The sequence below is a fragment of the Hyperolius riggenbachi genome, chromosome 7 (genome assembly GCF_040937935.1).
Source record: "Hyperolius riggenbachi isolate aHypRig1 chromosome 7, aHypRig1.pri, whole genome shotgun sequence".
In the NCBI taxonomy this organism is placed as follows: Eukaryota; Metazoa; Chordata; class Amphibia; order Anura; family Hyperoliidae; genus Hyperolius; species Hyperolius riggenbachi.
This window is the reverse complement of record NC_090652.1, coordinates 161,653,716-161,675,614: the sequence shown is the minus strand read 5'-3', so window position 1 is coordinate 161,675,614 and position 21,899 is coordinate 161,653,716. Positions and strand designations below refer to the sequence as shown.

At 42.5% G+C, this 21,899-nt stretch overlaps 1 protein-coding gene across 2 annotated transcripts in view; it reads right to left on the bottom strand.

The window, feature by feature from the left end:
• VWA3A (von Willebrand factor A domain containing 3A) overlaps positions 1 to 21,899 on the bottom strand; it is a 172,044-nt gene that overhangs the window by 41,537 nt on the left and 108,608 nt on the right. The window contains exons 20-25 of one of the 2 annotated variants that reach the window (XM_068244821.1): positions 18,124 to 18,307; positions 17,859 to 17,929; positions 15,240 to 15,398; positions 14,563 to 14,653; positions 12,464 to 12,571; positions 8,738 to 8,835 (exon numbers count right to left, since the gene is read on the bottom strand). In XM_068244821.1, coding sequence (XP_068100922.1) covers positions 8,738 to 8,835; positions 12,464 to 12,571; positions 14,563 to 14,653; positions 15,240 to 15,398; positions 17,859 to 17,929; positions 18,124 to 18,307 — 711 coding nt within the window. The remainder of the gene's footprint in view (positions 1 to 8,737; positions 8,836 to 12,463; positions 12,572 to 14,562; positions 14,654 to 15,239; positions 15,399 to 17,858; positions 17,930 to 18,123; positions 18,308 to 21,899) is intronic. The other variant, XM_068244822.1, reaches the window with a different exon arrangement.

The window sequence follows — 21,899 nt, the reverse complement described above, 5'->3', positions numbered from 1 at the left end:
TACAAGGAGGCAGGAAACCAAAGAATCTGCAAAACTACAAGGAGACTGGAAAAAAAAACTTCAGGTTAGTAAAACTCAACTTCTTTTGCCCTCTTAAGGTTCACTTAATGGTACTTTAGTAATGGTCATCATACCACTGTTGACCCGACCATGGGCGGGGATGTTTGTATGCTTTTACTACTAAAGTCTAACATATTGATGGTACACTTTTTAAACATATTTTATTTCACCCTGAGCACCTCTTAACCTCTACTGTTACTTCATTTATGATGTATAAATACAGTTAATAAAACACTGCGGTGAGCGTACCAACAATTTTATCCGTTGTCGCCCGTCATTGAATCAGAGTATTGCAAAGCTTATTATTTATTATATAAGAAGCTTATTATTTGATGAAATGCACTTTGAGAATGAATAAAGCTAGATAAATATTATGTAAAATAGAGAAGGTGGTTAGAGTTCAAAGAAAACGAAAGAATAATTAGAATAAATATCCTACTCTCATTGGACGATATATTAAGCCGATGTTCCCTGGTAGATGGATACATAAACAAGTTTATTATAAGAACATAGGGGTGCGTTCACGCGCGCTTCTGTGGCAGACGGTGAGTCCGTTGTGCCCTCCCGCTGGGTGGGCGTTCTGCCGGCGGTGGGGCGTGTGTGCGGTCTGTCAGTGGACCTGTGGCGCGGTCTCTGACAAAATCTGAATGTCGGGTCTGTCGCGGGCGGTGCTGTCGGTCTGCCAGCGGGAGGTGCATGCGCTCTGCTGTCGACGGGGTGCCCGCCTGGCGGGGGGGGGGGTCTGGCGGGCCCGTCGCTCGTTGCAGTGGTGCGGGTGGGCTCTCCTTAAGTAATGGATATACCACCTCGGAGAAGATAAGATAAGGGATAATAATTCGTTTTACTTTTTCTTTTGTTTTCAAAGTGTATTTAGAATAAAATATTTGAAAAAAAAAAAAAAAGAGTCTAATTGTGTATAGAAAATAGGCTGTTTGTATGGTTTAATTTATTGTATAAACTGGCCATAGTAAGCCACTGTATTTGGAAGTAGGATGGAGTTTATAAGTAGCATTGCAGTTCCTTTGTAAGTTTTGCAGACGTAAAAAAATATACATTTTAAAAAGCTTATTATAGAATTTACTGTATATGAGGAACAAAAAAAAACAACTTATGTAACTATGTGTGCACATAAATGTAATCGGTTTAACCACTTGAGGACCTAGGGCTTTCTACCCCTTAAGGACCGGCCACTTTTTTTCCATTCAGACCACTGCAGCTTTCACGGTTTATGGCTCGCTCATACAACCTACCACGTAAATGAATTTTGGCTCCTTTTCTTGTCACGAATAAAGCTTTCTTTTGATGCTATTTGATTGCTCCTGCGATTTTTACTTATTATATTCATCAAAAAAGACATGAATTTTGGCAAAAAAATGATTTTTTTAACTTTCTGTGCTGACATTTTTCAAATAAAGTAAAATTTCTGTATACATGCAGCGCGAAAAATGTGGACAAACATGTTTTTGATAAAAAAAAAACCCATTCAGTGTATATTTATTGGTTTGGGTAAAAGTTATAGCGTTTACAAACTATGGTGCAAAAAGTGAATTTTCCCATTTTCAAGCATCTCTGACTTTTCTGACCCCCTGTCATGTTTCATGAGGGGCTAGAATTCCAGGATAGTATAAATACCCCCCAAATGACCCCATTTTGGAAAGAAGACATCCCAAAGTATTCAGTGAGAGGCATAGTGAGTTCATAGAAGATATTATTTTTTGTCACAAGTAAGCGGAAAATGACACTTTGTGAGAAAAAAAAAAAAAAAAAAAAGTTTCCATTTCTTCTAACTTGCGACAAAAAAAAAATGAAATCTGCCACGGACTCACCATGCCCCTCTCTGAATACCTTGAAGGGTCTACTTTCCAAAATGGGTCATTTGTGGGGTGTGTTTACTGTCCTGACATTTTGGGGGGTGCTAAATTGTAAGCACCCCTGTAAAGCCTAAAGGTGCTCATTGGACTTTGGACCCCTTAGCGCAGTTAGGCTGCAAAAAAGTGCCACACATGTGGTATTGCCGTACTCAGGAGAAGTAGTATAATGTGTTTTGGGGTGTATTTTTACACATACCCATGCTGGGTGGGAGAAATATCTCTGTAAATGACAATTTGTTAATTTTTTTTACACACAATTGTCCATTTACAGAGATCTTTCTCCCACTCAGCATGGGTATGTGTAAAAATACACCACAAAACACATTATACTACTTCTCCTGAGTACGGCGATACCACATGTGTGGCACTTTTTTGCACCCTAACTGCGCTAAAGGGTCCAAAGTCCAATGAGTACCTTTAGGATTTCACAGGTCATTTTGAGAAATTTCGTTTCAAGACTACTCCTCACGGTTTAGGGCCCCTAAAATGCCAGGGCAGTATAGGAACCCCACAAATGACCCTATTTTAGAAAGAAGACACCCCAAGGTATTCCGTTAGGAGTATGGTGAGTTCATAGAAGATTTTATTTTTTTGTCAAAAATAGCGGAAAATGACACTTTGTGAAAAAACACAATTAAAATCAATTTCCGCTAACTTGTGACAAAAAATAAAATCTTCTATGAACTCGCCATACTACTAACGGAATACCTTGGGGTGTCTTCTTTCTAAAATGGGGTCATTTGTGGGGTTCCTATACTGCCCTGGCATTTTAGGGGCCCTAAACCGTGAGGAGTAGTCTTGAAACGAAATTTCTCAAAATTACCTGTAAAATCCTAAAGGTACTCATTGGACTTTGGGCCCTTTAGCGCAGTTAGGGTGCAAAAAAGTGCCACACATGTGGTATCGCCATACTCGGGAGAAGTAGTACAATGTGTTTTGGGGTGTATTTTTACACATACCCATGCTGGGTGGGAGAAATACCTCTGTAAATGGACAATTGTGTGTAAAAAAATCAAAAGATTGTCATTTACAGAGGTATTTCTCCCACCCAGCATGGGTATGTGTAAAAATACACCCCAAAACACATTATACTACTTCTCCCGAGTACGGCGATACCACATGTGTGGCACTTTTTTGCACCCTAACTGCACTAAGGGGCCCAAAGTCCAATGAGTACCTTTAGGATTTCACAGGTCATTTTTGTTTCAAGACTACTCCTCGCGGTTTAGGGCCCCTAAAATGCCAGGGCAGTATAGGAACCCCACTAATGACCCCATTTTAGAAAGAAGACACCCCAAGGTATTCCATTAGGAGTATGGTGAGTTCATAGAAGTTTTTATTTTTTTGTCACAAGTTAGCGGAAATTGATTTTAATAGTTTTTTTTCACAAAGTGTCTTTTTCCGCTAACTTGTGACAAAAAATAAAATCTTCTATGAACTCACCATACTCCGTACGGAATACCTTGGGGTGTCTTCTTTCTAGAATGGGGTCATTTGTGGGGTTCCTATACTGCCCTGGCATTTTAGGGGCCCTAAACCGTGAGGAGTAGTCTAGAAACCAAATGTCGCAAAATGACCTGTGAAATCCTAAAGGTACTCATTGGACTTTGGGCCCCTTAGCGTACTTAGGGTGTAAAAAAGTGCCACACATGTGGTACCGCCGTACTCAGGAGAAGTAGTATAATGCGTTTTGGGGTGTATTTTTACACATACCCATGCTAAGTGGGAGAAATATCTCTGTAAATGACAATTGTTTGATTTTTTTACACACAATTGTCCATTTACATAGAAATTTCTCCCACCCAGCATGGGTATGTGTAAAAATACACCCCAAAACACATTATACTACTTTTCCTGAGTACGGCGGTACCACATGTGTGACACTTTTTTGCAGCCTAGGTGCGCTAAGGGGCCCAACGTCCTATTCACAGGTCATTTTGAGGCATTTGTTTTCTAGACTACTCCTCGCGGTTTAGGGCCCCTAAAATGCCAGGGCAGTATAGGAACCCCACAAGTGACCCCATTTTAGAAAGAAGACACCCCAAGGTTTTCTGTTAGGAGTATGGTGAGTTCATAGAAGATTTTATTTTTTGTCAAAAGTTAGCGGAAAGTGACACTTTGTGGAAAAAAACCAATAAAAATCAATTTCCGCTAACTTTTGACAAAAAATAAAATCTTCTATGAACTCGTCATACACCTAACAGAATACCTTGGGGTGTCTTTTTTTCTAAAATGGGGTCACTTGTGGGGTTCCTATACCGCCCTGGCATTTTACGGGCCCAAAACCGTGAGTAGTCTGGAAACCAAATGTCTCAAAATGACTGTTCAGGGGTATAAGCATCTGCAAATTTTGATGACAGGTGGTCTATGAGGGGGCGAATTTTGTGGAACCGGTCATAAGCAGGGTGGCCTTTTAGATGACAGGTTGTATTGGGCCTGATCTGATGGATAGGAGTGCTAGGGGGGTGACAGGAGGTGATTGATGGGTGTCTCAGGGGGTGGTTAGAGGGGAAAATAGATGCAATCAATGCACTGGGGAGGTGATCGGAAGGGGGTCTGAGGGGGATCTGAGGGTTTGGCCGAGTGATCAGGAGCCCACACGGGGCAAATTAGGGCCTGATCTGATGGGTAGGTGTGCTAGGGGGTGACAGGAGGTGATTGATGGGTGTCTCAAGGTGTGATTAGAGGGGGGAATAGATGCAAGCAATGCACTGGCGAGGTGATCAGGGCTGGGGTCTGAGGGCATTCTGAGGGTGTGGGCGGGTGATTGAGTGCCCTAGGGGCAGATAGGGGTCTAATCTGATAGGTAGCAGTGACAGGGGGTGATTGATGGGTAATTAGTGGGTGTTTAGGGTAGAGAACAGATGTAAACACTGCACTTGGGAGGTGATCGGACGTCGGATCTGCGAGCGATCTATTGGTGTGGGTGGGTGATCAGATTGCCCGCAAGGGGCAGGTTAGGGGCTGATTGATGGGTGGCAGTGACAGCGGGTGATTGATGGGTGGCAGTGACAGGGGGTGATTGATGGGTGGCAGTGACAGGGGGTGATTGATGGGTGATTGATAGGTGATTGACAGGTAATCAGTGGGTTATTACAGGGGAGAACAGATGTAAATATTGCACTGGCGAATTGATAAGGGGGGTCTGAGGGTAATCTGAGCGAGTAGGCGGGTGATTGGGTGCCCGCAAGGGGCAGATTAGGGTCTGATCTGATGGGTAACAGTGACAGGTGGTGATAGGGGGTGATTTATGGGTGATTGATGGGAAATTAGTGGGTGTTTAGAGGAGAGTAAACGCTGCGCTTGGGTGGTGATCTGATGTCGCATCTGCGGGCGATCTATTGGTGTGGGTGGGTAATCAGATTGCCCGCAAGGGGCAGGTTAGGGGCTGATTGTTGGGTGGCAGTGACAGGGGGTGACAGGGGGTGATTGATGGGTGATAGGTGATTGGCAGGTGATTGACAGGTGATCAGTGGGTTATTACAGGGAAGGATAGATGTAAATAATGCCCTGGCGAATTGATAAGGGGGGGTCTGAGGGTAATCTGAGCGTGTAGGCGGGTGATTGGGTGCCCGCAAGGGGCAGATTAGGGTCTGATCTGATAGGTAACAGTGATAGGGGGTGATTGATGGGTAATTAGTGGGTGTTTAGAGAAGATAACAGATGTAAACAATACATTTGGGAGGTAATCTGACGGCGGGTTTGCGGGCGATCTAATGGTGTGGGTGGGTGATCAGATTGCCCGCAAGGGGCAGGTTAGGGGCTGATTGATGGGTGGCAGTGACAGGGGGTGACAGGGGGTGATTGATGGGTGATAGGTGATTGGCAGGTGATTGACAGGCGGGGGGGGGTATTAAAAAAAAATAGCATTGACAGATAGTGACAGGGAGTGATTGATGGGTGATTAGGGGGGTGATTGGGTGCAAACAGGGGTCTGGGGGGTGGGCAGGGGGGGGTCTGATGGGTGCTGTGGGCGATCTGGGGCGGGGGGGGGAGAAAATCAGTGTGCTTGGTGCAGACTAGGGTGGCTGCAGCCTGCCCTGGTGGTCCCTCGGACACTGGGACCACCAGGGCAGGAGGCAGCCTGTATAATACACTTTGTAAACATTACAAAGTGTATTATACACTTTGTATGCGGCGATCGTCGGGTTAACATCCCGCCGGCGCTTCCGTATGGCCGGCGGGATGTTGCGGCGAGTGAGCGGCGAATCGCGTCACGGATGACGCGATCGCTCCGCCCATGCCCAAACAAGGACCGCCGCATTTTGTCAATACGGCGGTCCTTGCGGCGTCTGCTTCCCGGCCGCCATTTGTCTATACGGCGGTCGGGAAGTAGTTAAATGGTGATACAGTCATTTGGCAAAATGTTGCCGATATTCTTGTACAGTGGGATGCGAAAGTTTGGGAAACCTTGTTAATCGGCATGATTTTCCTGTATAAATCGTTGGTTGTTTCGGTAAAAAATGTCAGTTAAATATATCATATAGGAGACACACAGTGATATTTGAGAAATGAAATGAAGTTTATTGGATTTACAGAAAGTGCGCAATAATTGTTTAAATAAAATTAGGCAGGAGCATAAATTTGGGCACTGTTGTCATTTTATTGATTGCAACACCTTTAGAACTAATTATTGGAACTCAAATTGGCTTGTTAAGCTCAGTGACCCCTGATCTATATACACAGGTGAATCCAATTATAAGAAAGAGTATTTATGTTTCAATAATTTTTATTGGGGTTTTTTCAAACAGCCATTAAAGCCAACACGTCAATTGACACAGATTTTTTACATAACAAAATAAACAATACTGTATATAAACTTTTCATATACATAACTGGACATTCAATTGTCATAATGGTAAGAAAATTATAACCATTTATCAAAATATCTCTTATTAATTATATTAAAGAAAGGAGAAACACTTCTGAGTAATGATATTCGAATGGAAAAGATTCTCCTGGGAACTGGGAGATTCAAACCGCCCTGCTAAGTTCCCAGGTGTCGCATCCATCTCTACAGGGAGATGAGAACAAGGCCTAAAATATTAGTTTAATAGAAGAGATATATCTAAATAATATTGACCTGTGTCAATACCCCAATTCATATCTTATAACTTCAATAAGACTATATATCTGTTTAACATTTTAACAAGAAAGAAATAAAGAAGAAAGAAAAGAAAGGAAGAAAGTGAGAAAATGCAGTTATTATCTGTAGGATTCAAATTACTGAGGTGTATTTCTGGATGAGAAAGAGTATTTAAAGGGGTCAATTGTAAGTTTCCCTCCTCTTTTAATTCCCTCTGAAGAGTTGCAATATGGGGGTCTCAAAACAACCCTCAAATGACCTGAAGACAAAGATTGTTCACCATCATAGTTTAGGGGAAGGATACAGAAAGCTGTCTCAGAAATTTCAGCTGTCTGTTTCCAGAGTTAGGAACATATTGAGGAAATGGAAGACGACAAGCTCAATTCAAGTTAAGGCTCGAAGTGGCAGACCAAGAAAAATCTCGTGTAGACAGAAGCGACGAATGGTGAGAACAGTCAGAGTCAACCCACAGACCAGCACCAAAGACCTACAACATCATCTTGCTGCAGATGTAGTCACTGTGCATTATTCAACCATTCGGCATACTTTACACAAGGAGATGCTGTATGCGAGAGTGATGCAGTGGAAGCCTTTTCTCCGCCTACAGCGCAAACAGACGCTTGAGGTATGCTAAAGCACATTTGGACAAGACAGCTTCATTTTGGAATAAGGTGCTGTGGACTGATGAACCTAAAACTTAGTTATTTGGGCATAACAAGAGGCGTTATGCATAGAGGAAAAAGAACACAGCATTCCAAGAAAAACACCTGCTACCTACAGTAAAATATGGTTGTGGTTCCATCATGCTGTGGGGCTGTGTGGCCAGTGCAGGGACTGGGAATCTTGTCAAAGTTGAGGGACGTATGGATTCCACTCAGTATCAGCAGATCCTGGAGGCCAATGTCCAGGAATCAGTGACAAAGCTGAAGCTGCGCCGGGGCTGGATCTTTCAACAAGACAACGGCCCTAAACACTGCTCAAAATCCACTAAGGCATTCATGCAGAGGAACAAGTACAACGTTCTGGAATGCCCATCTCAGTCCCCGGACCTGAATATAATTGAAAATCTGTGGTGTGAGTTAAAGAGAGCTGTCCATGCTCGAAAGCCATCAAACCTGAATGAATTAGAGATGTTTTGTAAAGAGGAATGGTCCAAAATACCTTCAACCAGAATCCAGACTCTAATTGGAACCCACAGGAAGCTTTTAGAGGCTGTAATTTCTGCAAAAGGAGGATCTACCAAGTATTGATTTCATTCCTTTTTTGTGGTGCCCAAATGTATGCACCTGCCTAATTTTGTTTAAACAATTATTGCAAACTTTCTGTAAATCCAATAAACTTAATTTCACCTCTCAAATATCATGGTGTGTGATTTATACAGGAAAATCATGACGATTATCAAGGTTGTCCAAACTTTCGCATCCCACTGTATATGACATAAGAAAATCAAAGTTTAGAGCTACAAATTTAATATAAACTACCACGCTATACTGTACAAGTGAGACAAAAGTATTTTTAACGTGTGGAATTTCCATTTTTCACACAGTAATCTTTTGTTCAGAGGAAGATTTCACTGCTCTTTGCAGCCAATCAAATTCTTGCTATAATTTGTCTAATGATTCCTAAAATAATTTAAGTGATTACTATGGCAACACATTTATTCCTCTCCAAGTTTAATACATCACTTCCAACAAGAGTTATGAGAGAATGTTCATCTTACTGTTTTAGTTGAGTAGGATTCTTCTTCTTTGGGCAGCACAATGAAAGGAATAGCTTTTCTTACGGTCTTGGTTGCTGGATAGTCTTTGTACACTGCCCCTGTGAATAATAGACAGAATAGGGTCAATAGTAATCCTTTATACACCAGAAAAAAGGCAATGTATGTGTATCTCTCCTTTAAGGGCTAGTTTATATGAAAGACTGAACTGGTGGTTAACAAGTGGAAGTGACACAAATACCCATCAATATGCCTAGGACTGACTTGCACTTAGCACCACTAAGCTACCGAAAAATCCAACTGAGGCTGGGAATAATACAATAGTTTGATTCACATGTTTCTGCATAGCGGAAAATGCATGAAAAATCGCACCTAATGAAAGTTTATGGGCCGCATTGCATCTCTGCAATCTGCAATGTACCATTTTAAAATCATACCACATGTTTGATCTTTCTGCATAGTGAATGAGGAAATCTATGAGGCGGATGTGTAGGGTAATCAAAGCCTATCAGTATATAGTCGGGCAGGGTCCTTTATATGGTGAAAGACCAAAAACACAGTCCTTTTTAACGGGTAATCCACCTCACCCACTTTAACGAATGTTTCTTTAGAGAAGAACTAACATCGAAAAAGACTATAATGCAATCTTGTAGTACAAAGAAATGAGAAAACTTTATTGACACATATCAAAAAATTGTAAAAGCAATTCTTCAAAATCATACAGTCAGTCTTCATATAGTCAACCGTGAAAAAGGGACTAATATTGGGAACTGACGAGTACTGTGATTTGGCTTGGCTTGATGAGTGGTTGTAACTTTTACAGGCGTACCTTTAGAGGCAACGACACATGTTCGTTTTGGGCTTTTTTGTATTATAATCGCCCTTCATCAGGCCGTAATACACAATTCTGTATGGCACCTGGATTCCCTTAATAGCTGCCTCGCTTTTACAAATAGGCCATTGGGAAGGCCATCTGTGTGCATCTGGTTGGTACAGATGCCATTTATTCTCTTGTGCTGTTGCTTTTGTCTGGCCTATTTACCTGGTTGAGCCATACAGATTTGTGTATTACGGCCTGATGAAGGGCGATTATAATATAAAAAAAAGCCCGAAACAAACATGTATTGTTGCCTCTAAACTTATGCCTGTAAAAGTTACAACCACTCATCAAGCCAAGGCAAATCACAGTACTCGTCAGTTCCCAATATTAGTCCCTTTTTTACGGTTGACTATATGAAGACTGACTGTATGAATTTGAAGAATTGCTTTTACAATTTTTTGCTATGTGTCAATAAAGTTTTCTAATTTCTTTGTACTACAAGATTGCATTATAGTCTTTTTTCGATGTTAGTCCTTCTCTAAAGAAACATAGTGTAATCAAAGAACAGCCTGGAGTGAAAAAAGAACACAGAGACAACAGGAGCCCCAATGGTGTAGTAAATAACAACAATGAGTAAAATGATGTCATAGATGGTGGTACTCACAAAACAGGGTTGCATACTGACCATTGAAGGCAGGTGGAGATGAACAAACCTGACTCCACTTGGGAGTCCAGATGAACTGGACTTGGTCGCTCTTAAGGTAAAAGATTCCAGAGGGTTGTAAAAGTGGTAAACGGCTAACCACATAGAACATCCTTCCCAAAGGAGGGTGGGTAACACAAGGGGAGAAGAGGTGCTCAATGGGTAATAAAACTGTGTAAAATGAGCTAAAATAGAAACGATGAGGTGGTTTACCTCAAAAAACGACAAATTTGTATAATAGAAAAACTTTTAATAAGCACTTGGCTGTTTTTAACACAGTTTTATCACCCATTGGGTGCTTATTCCCCCCCTTGTCTTATATCTATGAGTTGAAACTGAATTTTGCTTTTGCCCATTCATCATCGATATGGCCAACAGGTAGATCCCTCTCTGATCAAATCTGTGCATGACTGCCGGGTCTCCCAGTTCCCCTCCCCAGCAGTGCAGCATAGCAAAGCTTAATCTCACCTGTCTGATGCTTTTTTTTCAGTCTCTCCTCTACCTGCTGCCTGCTGTGTCTTCACTCCCGAGTCCCAGGGAGCATGTGTGATTTAATTCAGAGGACAGACACTGTGCCATGTACCTTATTTGACCAGTAAAGGCCTCTAGCACTTGGCCTCAAGTATTTGGGACGTTACACATGTGCCTCAGGACTCAGGAGTGAAGAGAAGAGGAAGCAGCCAGCTGGATGAGAAGAGACCAAAACCATGTTGTGGACAGGTGAGAGTAGCTTCGTTGGTTGTCAAATCAAACATCGCTAGCGATATGTTCCTGGCCCATCGCCGATCGACCAACATTTTCAGTCCTGTGTGTTTCACCAAATTGACCTATTTCAGACATAAATTGGTCAATCAAGAATAGTTTGGGGCATCAATATTGGCTAAATATCAATGAGAAAATGAGTAAGTCTATGGCCATCTTTAGAACTTACATCCAATCATAAACCCGCATTTTATTGTGTCTCAAGCAGTTAATCAAGTACTCATCATGATAAAACAACTGCAAGAAGGTAATAAAGGCAAAGGACTAATCAGACCATTTGTTGATTAAAAACTTATGGCACTGGCAACTTATGAAGGACAAAACATTTTTGAAATGTTATCAAATGTTATCAAGGTATGAACTACAAATTATTTTTAATCAGTGCCCAATCTTTTCATTCTGAGTTCTTTAAAAATGATCTATGGGTAGACATAACATGTTTATAAAAATTCTGCCCCACTTCCCTCTAAGACCCATCTCTTTGGTGCCTGTGTCCTCTATTTAGGAAGGGGCTCTTTACAGCAAGAGTAGAATATCTTACTACAGGAAGTAGTTATGGCAAATTCAATATCTGCACTTAAAGAAGGCTTGGATGCTTTCTGATAATTCAAGGACATTCATGGCTATAATTATTAGGAAATTCGGGCAGAGTTGATCCAGGGATTTTATCTGGATTCAGGAAAGAATTTAATTAATTTAAGGCTAATGCTGGGAATACACGGGTCGATTAGCCGCCGGATCGACCCCCGCCGCGTCCCCTCTCGTCTGCGCGTGTGGATCGATTGCCGCGCGACCCCGCCGGCGCTCCTTATCAACTGCTCGATTCCCTGCCATTGTCCAACGGCGGGGATCAAGCAGGCGGGGGTCGAGCAGCGTGATCGGACCAGCTGAATATTATCAGCTGGCCGGATCAGCTGCTCGATACACGGTACAGAAACGTACCGTGTATCCCCAGCATAACTGGGTCAAGGCTTGTGAGGGTTTTCCACCTTCCTCTGAATCATTAGGGAATTGTGATACGTGTGGGTGCAAAACAGTGTTGTACCTTTTTCTCTGGTTGAATTTGATGGACAGATGTCTTTTTACAATCAAACTATGTAACAAAAGACAAGGGCCAATATGCAATTCCTTTTTTCCTGAGTTTTCTTAGGAGATTATTTTCTATCTTCTATGTACAATAACTTTTCACCACTTTGCAATTGCAAAAGTACCAAAAAGTAGGGGAAAAAGTACTATCGAAATTTTTTTCAGCATTTTCATCTTGCTTGCTGGTGGTTCAAAATGCATTTTATTGACAAGATGGGACAATATCACCTAGGAGAAAAGATTCAACAGACCAAACATTCATACATGTATCAAAAATCCTTGTTTTCTATTCTTGCTGTAACTAATACTATGGCTGTAATCTAGTCATTAACTTTGTGGACAAGGATGAATCACTCACCAACATTTCTTCCATTTTCCATGTAAAAGACTTCATGCGACATTTTGGGTTGTTTCTTTTGTTTCAGTTTCTTGTCGTTAGATAAATCCCAATCATTAAATGGCTGAGCTGAGATGATAGTAGTATTTTAATGACTGAACATGTTTATATTAATAAAATACTAAAAACACATTCAAGCTTTAAGACAAGGACTTTTACTTTGTATGCACATCTTACAACTTTTTAGGAAACATCTTTTCTCGTTAGAAAAAAAAAATAATTTGTCACTTTTTCCTTTTAGTTCCCAATAAAGGGTTTTTACTTTTACTCTAATCAAAGGACTACTTATTTAAGGTAGGACAGATATATTACTACCATATAGTCACTACCATTAAATATTTATACCGGCATACACCTTATTGTTTGGAATATCCCAGGTGCCTCCTACCCTATTTTAGGAGTTTACAAATGGTTAACTGATTTTGCAGTCCCACAAACTTAACATGCATTCTTGGCGCACGTTAAAGAGGAACTCCAGTGAAAATAATGTAATTAAAAAGTGCTTCATTTTTACAATAATTATGTATAAATGATTTAGTCAGTGTTTGCCCATTGTAAAATCTTTCCTCCCCCTGATTTACATTCTGACATTTACCACATGGTGACATTTTTACTTCTGGCAGGTGATGTCAGTGGAAGGAGATGCTGCTTGCTTTTTTGGCCCCAGAATGCAATGAGGTTCACAGACAGGAAACTGTCCTGACATCCCACTGTGGGAGGGGTTTCACCACAATATCAGCCATACAGAGCCCCCTGATGATCCATTTGTGAAAAGGAAAAGATTTCTTATGGGAAAGGGGTACAAGCTACTGATTGGGATGAAATTCAATTCTTGGTCACGGTTTCTCTTTAAGTTGATTGACTTTTTGTGAAAACATATAATCATGAGAAGTCCTGAGCTTAATGTGTCAAGCACATAAGTAACTGTTCTCTCTTATTAAAGAAATCAAGATAAAATATTTCCTTTAGTTTTGGGTACAGTAAGGGATTCTTTCCAGATTTTATTTCTGTGTTTTTGTGGTCAGTTTTTTTTTTGGTCCACTATAAAAATTCCCCTTACAGTTCAAATCATAAGGGGTTACTTCTCAGCAGGAAATGAGGTAATTTTTTTTCTCGTGAAGAGATAAACTGCAATTACAGCACTTTCTGAAAGATATGGAACTTTTCAGTACCCACATTTAATCGTAATTGGCTAATTTTACCACTTCCATTTAGTATTCAAAATCTGTTGTCCCAAATGCTACATGGAAGTGGTAAAATTGGAAATTCAAGATTCAAGATATTGATGTGTGTACATGTGGTTAATGGCTGCATGTGTCCCAGAGTAGGTTTGATCCCCGCCTCGCTTTTTGTTTGTGTGACTGGGATTACTTTGAAAGTTGGGGGAGAGATTTCAAAAGTTAGACACACCCAGCATTAAAATTGAGGCTTTATCAACTTTCCACTTACGTCAAAATAAAATAAATAATTTAGACTGGCATTACAATTTGCTGAAACTTAGTGGCAATTTTTTTAAAGGACATCTGAGGTGAAAATAAACTGATGGGAAAAACAATTGTATGCTCAGTCTCCTAAAAATGACTTTTTTTTTGATATCCCATAGTTGTATTTTATATTTAAATCTAGTTTTTACTGATTCATTGTCTCTGCTCAATGACACCTTCTTTAAAGTATGCCAGAGCTCAAATCTATGAATTACTGACCCTTTTATCTCTTTCCTGCTCATAGAAGCCATTTACTGACAGGAGTGTTTTATGGCTGTAATTACTAATCAATGAAGGTTATACTATAGTCTGACCCAGTCCCGACCCGAACAGAAACTGTCACCTGCATACCTGATGTTTAACTTTTTCAGGCAGAGGAAGAAAAAAAGGAACACAGCCTAGCTATTTGTGTGCTGGGCACTGTACATACACATGTCTACCTCATTATGTCACATGTCACCTCGGTTGTCTTTCAACTGAAGATTATGGTGGCGGGGTCACAATGCTGTGATATCAGCAATACACAGACATTTTCAGTAATATAATTAAAATAATGAAATGGTGCAACACAGGTACCTGGAGGGATATTAGCTTTGGCACTGTTTGGTCGCCATAGCAGCGCTTTCATTTTAGCATCTCTCTTGCCATCCTGGTCATCCTTAATGCCCTAGGAATAGGAGTAAATGTAAGCATTCTCTGAAACAAAATCACTTTGTTATTAGAAAAAAAGTGACACAAAGACCTCTTTTCAGTATAGCATTTGCAAATGGGAAATAACAGTTCTACCCTTGGAAGAGAAGTTGAACAACTGTAAACAGGAAGAGGCTGTACCTCCCTAACAATAAGCTACATATTTGCTTTAGATTTGAAGTGTGTAAAGGTGGGCCTCAACACTGCTGACTCTCTCTTCTATGATCTGCAAGGAGTTATTGCTGCAGAAATATCAGATAAATGACATCTTTTCTGGACGTCATGAGACCGGACTCTGATCCCTGAAATCTGTCATGAATGCAGCTGGTAGATGTCAAATCATGACGCCATGAAGCTTTAGTCATTTCAGCAGACTTTCATAAATACTAAGCTGGACATCTGTATAGTCAGTGCTCTGCCTCATTTGAAAAGCTGTGTTCTAGAGAAAGATGCAATTTGGGGATAAAATGACTAGTTAAAAAAACACCTTACTTTCATCACAGGGTGTTCACCTAAAAACAACACCATAACACATAGCTAGTAATGAAACCTGTCTTGCATACCATTCGAGCCAGTGTCAGAGCAGTTGGCTTTGGAAGTGGGAGTTTTTTTGGTTTGAGTTTCTCCAATTGGAATGGCGCCACTATATCTTCTTCCAGAGACATCTGGTTCTCGTCCTTATTTCCAGTGCGAGATTTTAATGATTCGACCAAAAAAGCACACTGTAAGGTTAAGCACAGCTCATCAGATTACAACTCAAGTTTGTCTGTTTCAAAGCAAAACAGTCACTTACATTGAGGCAGATCAAATAATTAGATTATATAAGTAGAGTCCTTGCAGCACTATAGCTCTTAATATGGTGTTGTAAACAATTGTATATGTGTATCTTTATGTTTATCTATCTATCTATCTACCTATCTATCTATCTATCTATCTATCTATCAAGCTGAAAGCACACCTGAAGTTAGAGGAATATGGAGGCTGCCTTATCCTTTTAAACAATACAAATTAAATGGTTGTCCTGCTGATCCTCTAACTCTAAAGGTGGCCATACACTGGTCGATTTGCCATCAGATCGACCAACAGATAAATCCCTCTCTGATCGAAATTGATCAGAGAGGGATCGTATGGCTGCCTTACTGCAAACAGATTGTAAATCGATTTCAGCATGAAATCGATTCACCATCTGTGAAGCTACCGCTGCTGCCACTACTGTTTAAACTTCCTGTCAGGACAGGAAGAAGTGAAGCCTGCCGGAGCCCAGTGGAGAAGGAGCAGCGGTGACAGCGAGGATACGCGCCGACGAAGCAGGTAATGTATCTGCTCCGCTGGCGTCGGTTGTCAGACGTCGGACATTCAAACGCCGCTATCGGCGCACTCCCGACCGGCTGGCGATCGAGCAAAATCTTCCGCATGGACGGATCGATGGGAACATTCGATTTCGGACAGAAATCGATCGTTTGGTCAGCATTTGCGCAACGATTTCACAGCAGATTCGATCACAGTGATCGAATCTGCTGTATACCGGTGGGAAAATCTATAAGTGTATGGGCCCCTTAATACTTTTATCCATAGATCACAAACGAGCATGCCGATTGGATGGTTGACTGAAGTCTGACTGTATTAGCCACATGCTTGTTTCAGGTGTGTGATTCAGACAACACTGCAGCCAAGGAGATCAGCAGGACTGCCATGCACATGGTTTTGTTTACAAGGAAATAAATATGGCACACTCCATTTCCCTCTCGCCTCAGGTATCCTTTAGGGTCCATTACTACTTGCCCTGGTGTGCGTCTCAGAGGTGAGTATGCTTGCCATTCCCTCTGGCCATGGCATGCATAGCTATGGGTAATCACATATGTTATGTGAAATCATGCTGCCAACGTCTGTTTTTTCCCTGATACACAAATTCGTAAGTAGCCTATTAATTTAAATAGACTGCAATTCCCGTCTGAATTTGTTTGTGGGAATCATGGAAGAATCGCACAAGTGGAAACGAGCCCTAAAGCACACCTGAACTAAAAGGAAATATATGAGGTTTAGCATTTCTGGGCCTTCTTCCATGCCCCTATAATCTCCATGGGTCCTCAGCTTCTCTGGCCTCCCCTCCATCTTAATGTTCTGCCCCCTCCGTGCTTGCCTGAAGCACGTATGCGCCATCCAATTGCGCGGCCTCTTTCTGGCTGTGTGCAGCTGCTGTGTACAGCCATTCTGAAGTGAGATCAAGGAAGGCATGCAGAGAGGACATAGTATGCACCCTTGCTCTGACTTAGTTCAGAGTTTTAAAAATACACAGCACTAAGACGGAAGGGAAGTGGCCAAAGCTGAGGAGCCACAGAGTTTTGGGGGGCATGAAAGAAACAACTGGTATGGCCACCATTTATTTATTTCCTTAGTTCATGTACCCAGTAAATTTTAATGCACAAATACAATCTCTTCATCGGACTTTAAAGGGGAACTGAAGAGAGAGGTATATGGAGGTTGTCATGTTTATTTCCTTTTAGACAATACCAGTTGCCTGGCAGCCCTGCTGATCCTCTGCCTCTAATACTATTAGCCATAGCCCCTGAACAAGCATGCAGCAGATCAGGTGTTTCAGTGGTTCAGACTTATAAGTCTGATCTGACAAGATTAGCTGCATGCTTGTTTCTGGTTTTAATCAGATACTACTTCAGAGAAATAGACCAGCAGGGCTGCCAGGCAACTGGTATTGATTAAAAGGAAATAAACATGACAGCCTCCATATACCTCTCTCTTCAGTTCCCCTTTAAGCTATATCAAGTATGACCATATATAAAGCTTTCAAATATATACACACACCTATAAAATGAATTACATCTTACACAAGTATACCTGACCCAATGTGCATAGTATTACAAAAAACATGATCTATCAATACAGAACGAAAACATTGTCATAACATATGAAGCCTATGCACAGTGTGAACAAGGAATATTAAAATCTATTGATTGTTATGGGTTAGGCCCACTGGGTGCTCTTAGACCATAGGTGTCATGAGGACCTCGGCCCTCGTAGGACCGGTTTGACATTCCTGTCTCAGACATTTAAGGCCTTGGTAATCATAAGATAAATGAAAATTTAGCCTCTATATTACTGGGACACAGAAGAAATCTGCACTGAGTGAGCTGCAAATACCTAATCAACGCAAGGAATGTACTGACCTTTTTGGAGTAGTTAACAGCTTTTTCCATTTCTGATACAAGATAGGTGATGTCATCATTTTCAATAATCCCTGAAAAGATGTAAAAAAAAATGCTTTAGGAGCCCTGTGTATGTGAAAACCATGGGTTCCCATCAAAATATTGGCATAATAGAAAACAAAATAGAAATCCCTTGCGGGCAACTGAATTTTAGAAATTTACTTCACCGCACATCTTTAGTCAATCGCTTCCATTGCTGATGCGCACATTTCAGCTGCATGATTACCTTTGTCAGCAAACCAGTGAAACCTTCCATTAGTGACATGAGCCAACTCTTGCAGAACACTGACTGTGTCATTCCTGTCACTGATGCTGGGATCAGGGCTGTCATCACTAATGGTAAACAGGCAGACATGCATCTGCAGATCACAGCCAGAGGCAGCTTCAGACAAGTAAGCAGACAATACATTCTGTAGGGAGAAGAAAAGAATATACTGTGTATCATTCATATTACTGGCAACAATTTGTGACTGCAGGTAACTGTCAATTGGATTTCATGAAAAGCATAATTCAATTTTCTTAAAGGGACTCCGAGCAGTGCAGAAACTATGGAAAGATGCATATCACTTTAAAGCTCTCTTTCTCCTCTTTCCAATGATATACAAACCGCCGCCCTACGCCTTTTAGTTTTTGCTATTTTCGCGATTGAAATTGCAGCGACTGCGATTTCAATCGCGAAAATAGCGAAAACTAAAAGGCGTAGGGTGGTGGTTTATATATCATTGGAAAGAGGAGAAAGAGAGCTTTAAAATGATATGCATCTTTCCATAGTTTCTGCACTGCTCGGAGTCCCTTTAACAAAAATGTGAAATTGTAATGTAGCACAGTTAAAGGGAGTAAAACGACACACTTTACAGGTGTATTATCTTAGCAGCACTAGCGGTTCTCATTGCGGAATCCCCATGGTAGGGTGAGAATCCGAGGTGGAAGTATAGCATGGGTGGGAGCAGTGGCGTAACTACAATTCATGGGGGGCCCAGCAAAACTTTGATGGGACCCCCCCAATATTCAAACCCCCACCCTTGCCTCCCCATGGTACCCTCCATGGCCTTGGGGCACATGTAACAAGGGTCATAAAATAAGGGTTGCCATCATGATCTTCACACCTATGTCAAATGTAGACCCAGAAACAGCTGATCTGAAGTATAGTCCCCAGTACTGGTGAAGTATAGTCCCCAGTACTGGAGGAATTGAAGGTTAATAGTTGGAACCCCCAACAGCTTTGGGGCCCCCTGCGATTGGTGGGACTGCTCCCCTCTAGTTAGGCCCCTGGGTGCAGGGCCGGCCCGCTCATGAGGCGGGGTGAAACATTTGCCTCAGGCGGCAGATCTGGGGGGGCGGCACCCGCCTGTCCATGGATGCTGGGCCCGCCCGCCGAGCTGGAGGGGTAGCTGGCAGAGAGGGGGTATTGGGCCTAGCGGTAGGGAGGGGGTCGGACCCCCCCCCCTCGCCTGGGTCCCCCGATCTGCGATCCTCCTCCAGCGTTAAGTACTAGCCTGCATATGATGAAGAGGCAACGGGCGGGGGAATCACTCACCTCTTCCGCGTTCCATCGTGTGCTCCACTGACGTCCCTTCCGGCAACACCGCCCACTGTATTGTAAGTGGACGGCCTTGCAGGAAGTGACGTCAGAGGAGCGCATGATGGAAAGCGGAAGAGGTGAGTGATTCCCCCGCACGTTGCCTCTTCATCATATGCAGGCTGGTACTTAACGCTGGAGGAGGAGCGCAGATCGGGGGACCCAGGTGAGGGAGGGGGTCCGACCCCCCTCCCCACCGCTAGGCCCAATACCCCCTTTCTGCCAGCTACCCCTCCAGCTCGTACCCCCCCCCCCACCCCCCCACCCCCCGCGGCTGGGGGGGGCGGCGATTTTTTTTTTTCTTCCAATTTTGCCTCAGGCAGCAAAAAGTCTAGGGCCGGCCCTGCCTGGGTGGGAGGGAGGATAGTGACTGGTCTTCCACACCATGAATTCTGGCCAAGCACTGAGACTCAGTAGAGCCTGGTTAGTGGCAGCAGCCTGCACTGTTGAGGTGGCTAGGCTGTTAAGGAGGAACTTAAGCCTAAACAAACAAACTGTCATTAAGTTACATTAGTTATGTTAATTAAAATAGATAGGTAATATACTCTTACCCACCCTGTTCTAAAAGAACAGGCAAATGTTTGATTTCATGATGGCAGCCATCTATTTGGTTGAAAGGAGGTGACAGGGAGCATGAGACACAGTTCCAACTGTCCTGTGTCCTGATCACCCCTCCCAGTTGCTAGGCAACGTGAACAACAACATAGGAAATCCCATCATGCTCTGCATAGCATCAGGGGAAAAAAGCCCAGGCAGTTTTCTTTGATGGGTGGAGCTTAGCTAAAAATACAGCTAAAAATGATGCTTTGGTAAGAAAAATAAAGTTCTGATGCTGTGAAACTGTTAAAGAAACATCAAGCCTTTTCAGTTCTGCTGAGTAGATTTTTAGTCCGGAGGTTCACTTTAAGTATATATATTTGCCACCAGTTTACTCTCAAACAATTATTTTTACTTAAATTATCACAGTTTCCAGTTTAATCTGGTTAAACTGGTAATAGGACTCCTGAAAAGTGAAATCTAGGATGTGTTAAAAGGAAACAGACACAATCTAGGTACAACCCATCCAGGCTTGCCCTGGGGAGATAACCAATGGTGTTATCTATCCAGACTCTATTTTGTCTAATGACCAAATAAACATTAGGAAAAGAAAAAATAGACATGGAGAAATCATAAGATGGCAACCTGTATAATGTTTTTACAGCTTTACATTATTGCACAGGATTTGCCCAAAATGTCAAAAGTTATAAATGTCATATCCATTAAAGAGAATCTGTATTGTTAAAATCGCACAAAAGTAAACATACCAGTGCGTTAGGGGACATCTCCTATTCCCCTCTGTCACAATTTCGCCGCTCCCCGCCGCATTAAAAGTGGTTAAAAACAGTTTTAAAAAGTCTGTTTATAAACAAACAAAATGGCCACCAAAACAGGAAGTAGGTTGATGTACAGTATGTACACACATAAAAAATACATCCATACACAAGCAGGCTGTATACACCCTTCCTTTTGAATCTCAAGAGATCATTTGTGTGTTTCTTTCCCCCCTGAGGGGGGAGTTCATAGCAGAACCACAACACTGAAGAACTTGGCAGCCTTCCAGACACAGGCTGACAAGTCTGACAAGGGAAAGATACATTGATTTATTACAGAGACTGTGATAGTACAAAGTGCTGCAGTAAGCCAGAACACTTTAGAATAGAATATGGAATTTGTAGGATGATAAAAAACAGGATGCAATTTTTGTTACGGAGTCTCTTTAAATGCACAATCCATTGACACTTCATGGAGTTCTCCTTTAAAGGTAATATCCAAGCTAAAAGAAAAAGGACATCTACTTACCCTGGGCTTCCTCCAACCCCTAGCAGCCGCTATGTCCCTCGTTCTGCACCTGCAAAGTACACTCCACACCACATGCGAGTGATTGACAGCATGCAGGCGCAGAAGAGGATGACCTGGCGGCCTCTGCATCGTTGGGGAGCGGGAGCCAGCGGCTGAGAGCAGAGCTGTGGGGAGGGACATAGCGGCTGGTAGGGGCTGGAGGAAGCCCAGGGTAAGTAGATGTCCTTTTTTTTTTAGCTCGGATATTCCCTTTAAAGGGAAGGTTCAGGGAGGGTGGAGAAAAAATAAAAATCAATTTCCACTTACCTGGGGCTTCCTCCAGCCCGTGGCAGGCAGGAGGTGCCCTCGCCGCCGCTCCGCAGGCTCCCGGTGGTCTCCGGTGGCCGACCCGACCTGGCCAGGCCGGCTGCCAGGTCGGGCTCTTCTGCGCTCCAAGTCCTGGTACTTCTGCGTCCCACGCCGGCGCGCTGACGGCATCGGACGTCCGCCGGGCTGTACTGCGCATGCGCAGTAGTTCTGCGCATGCGCAGTACAGCCCGGCGGACGTCCGATGACGTCAGCACGCCGGCGTGGGACGCAGAAGT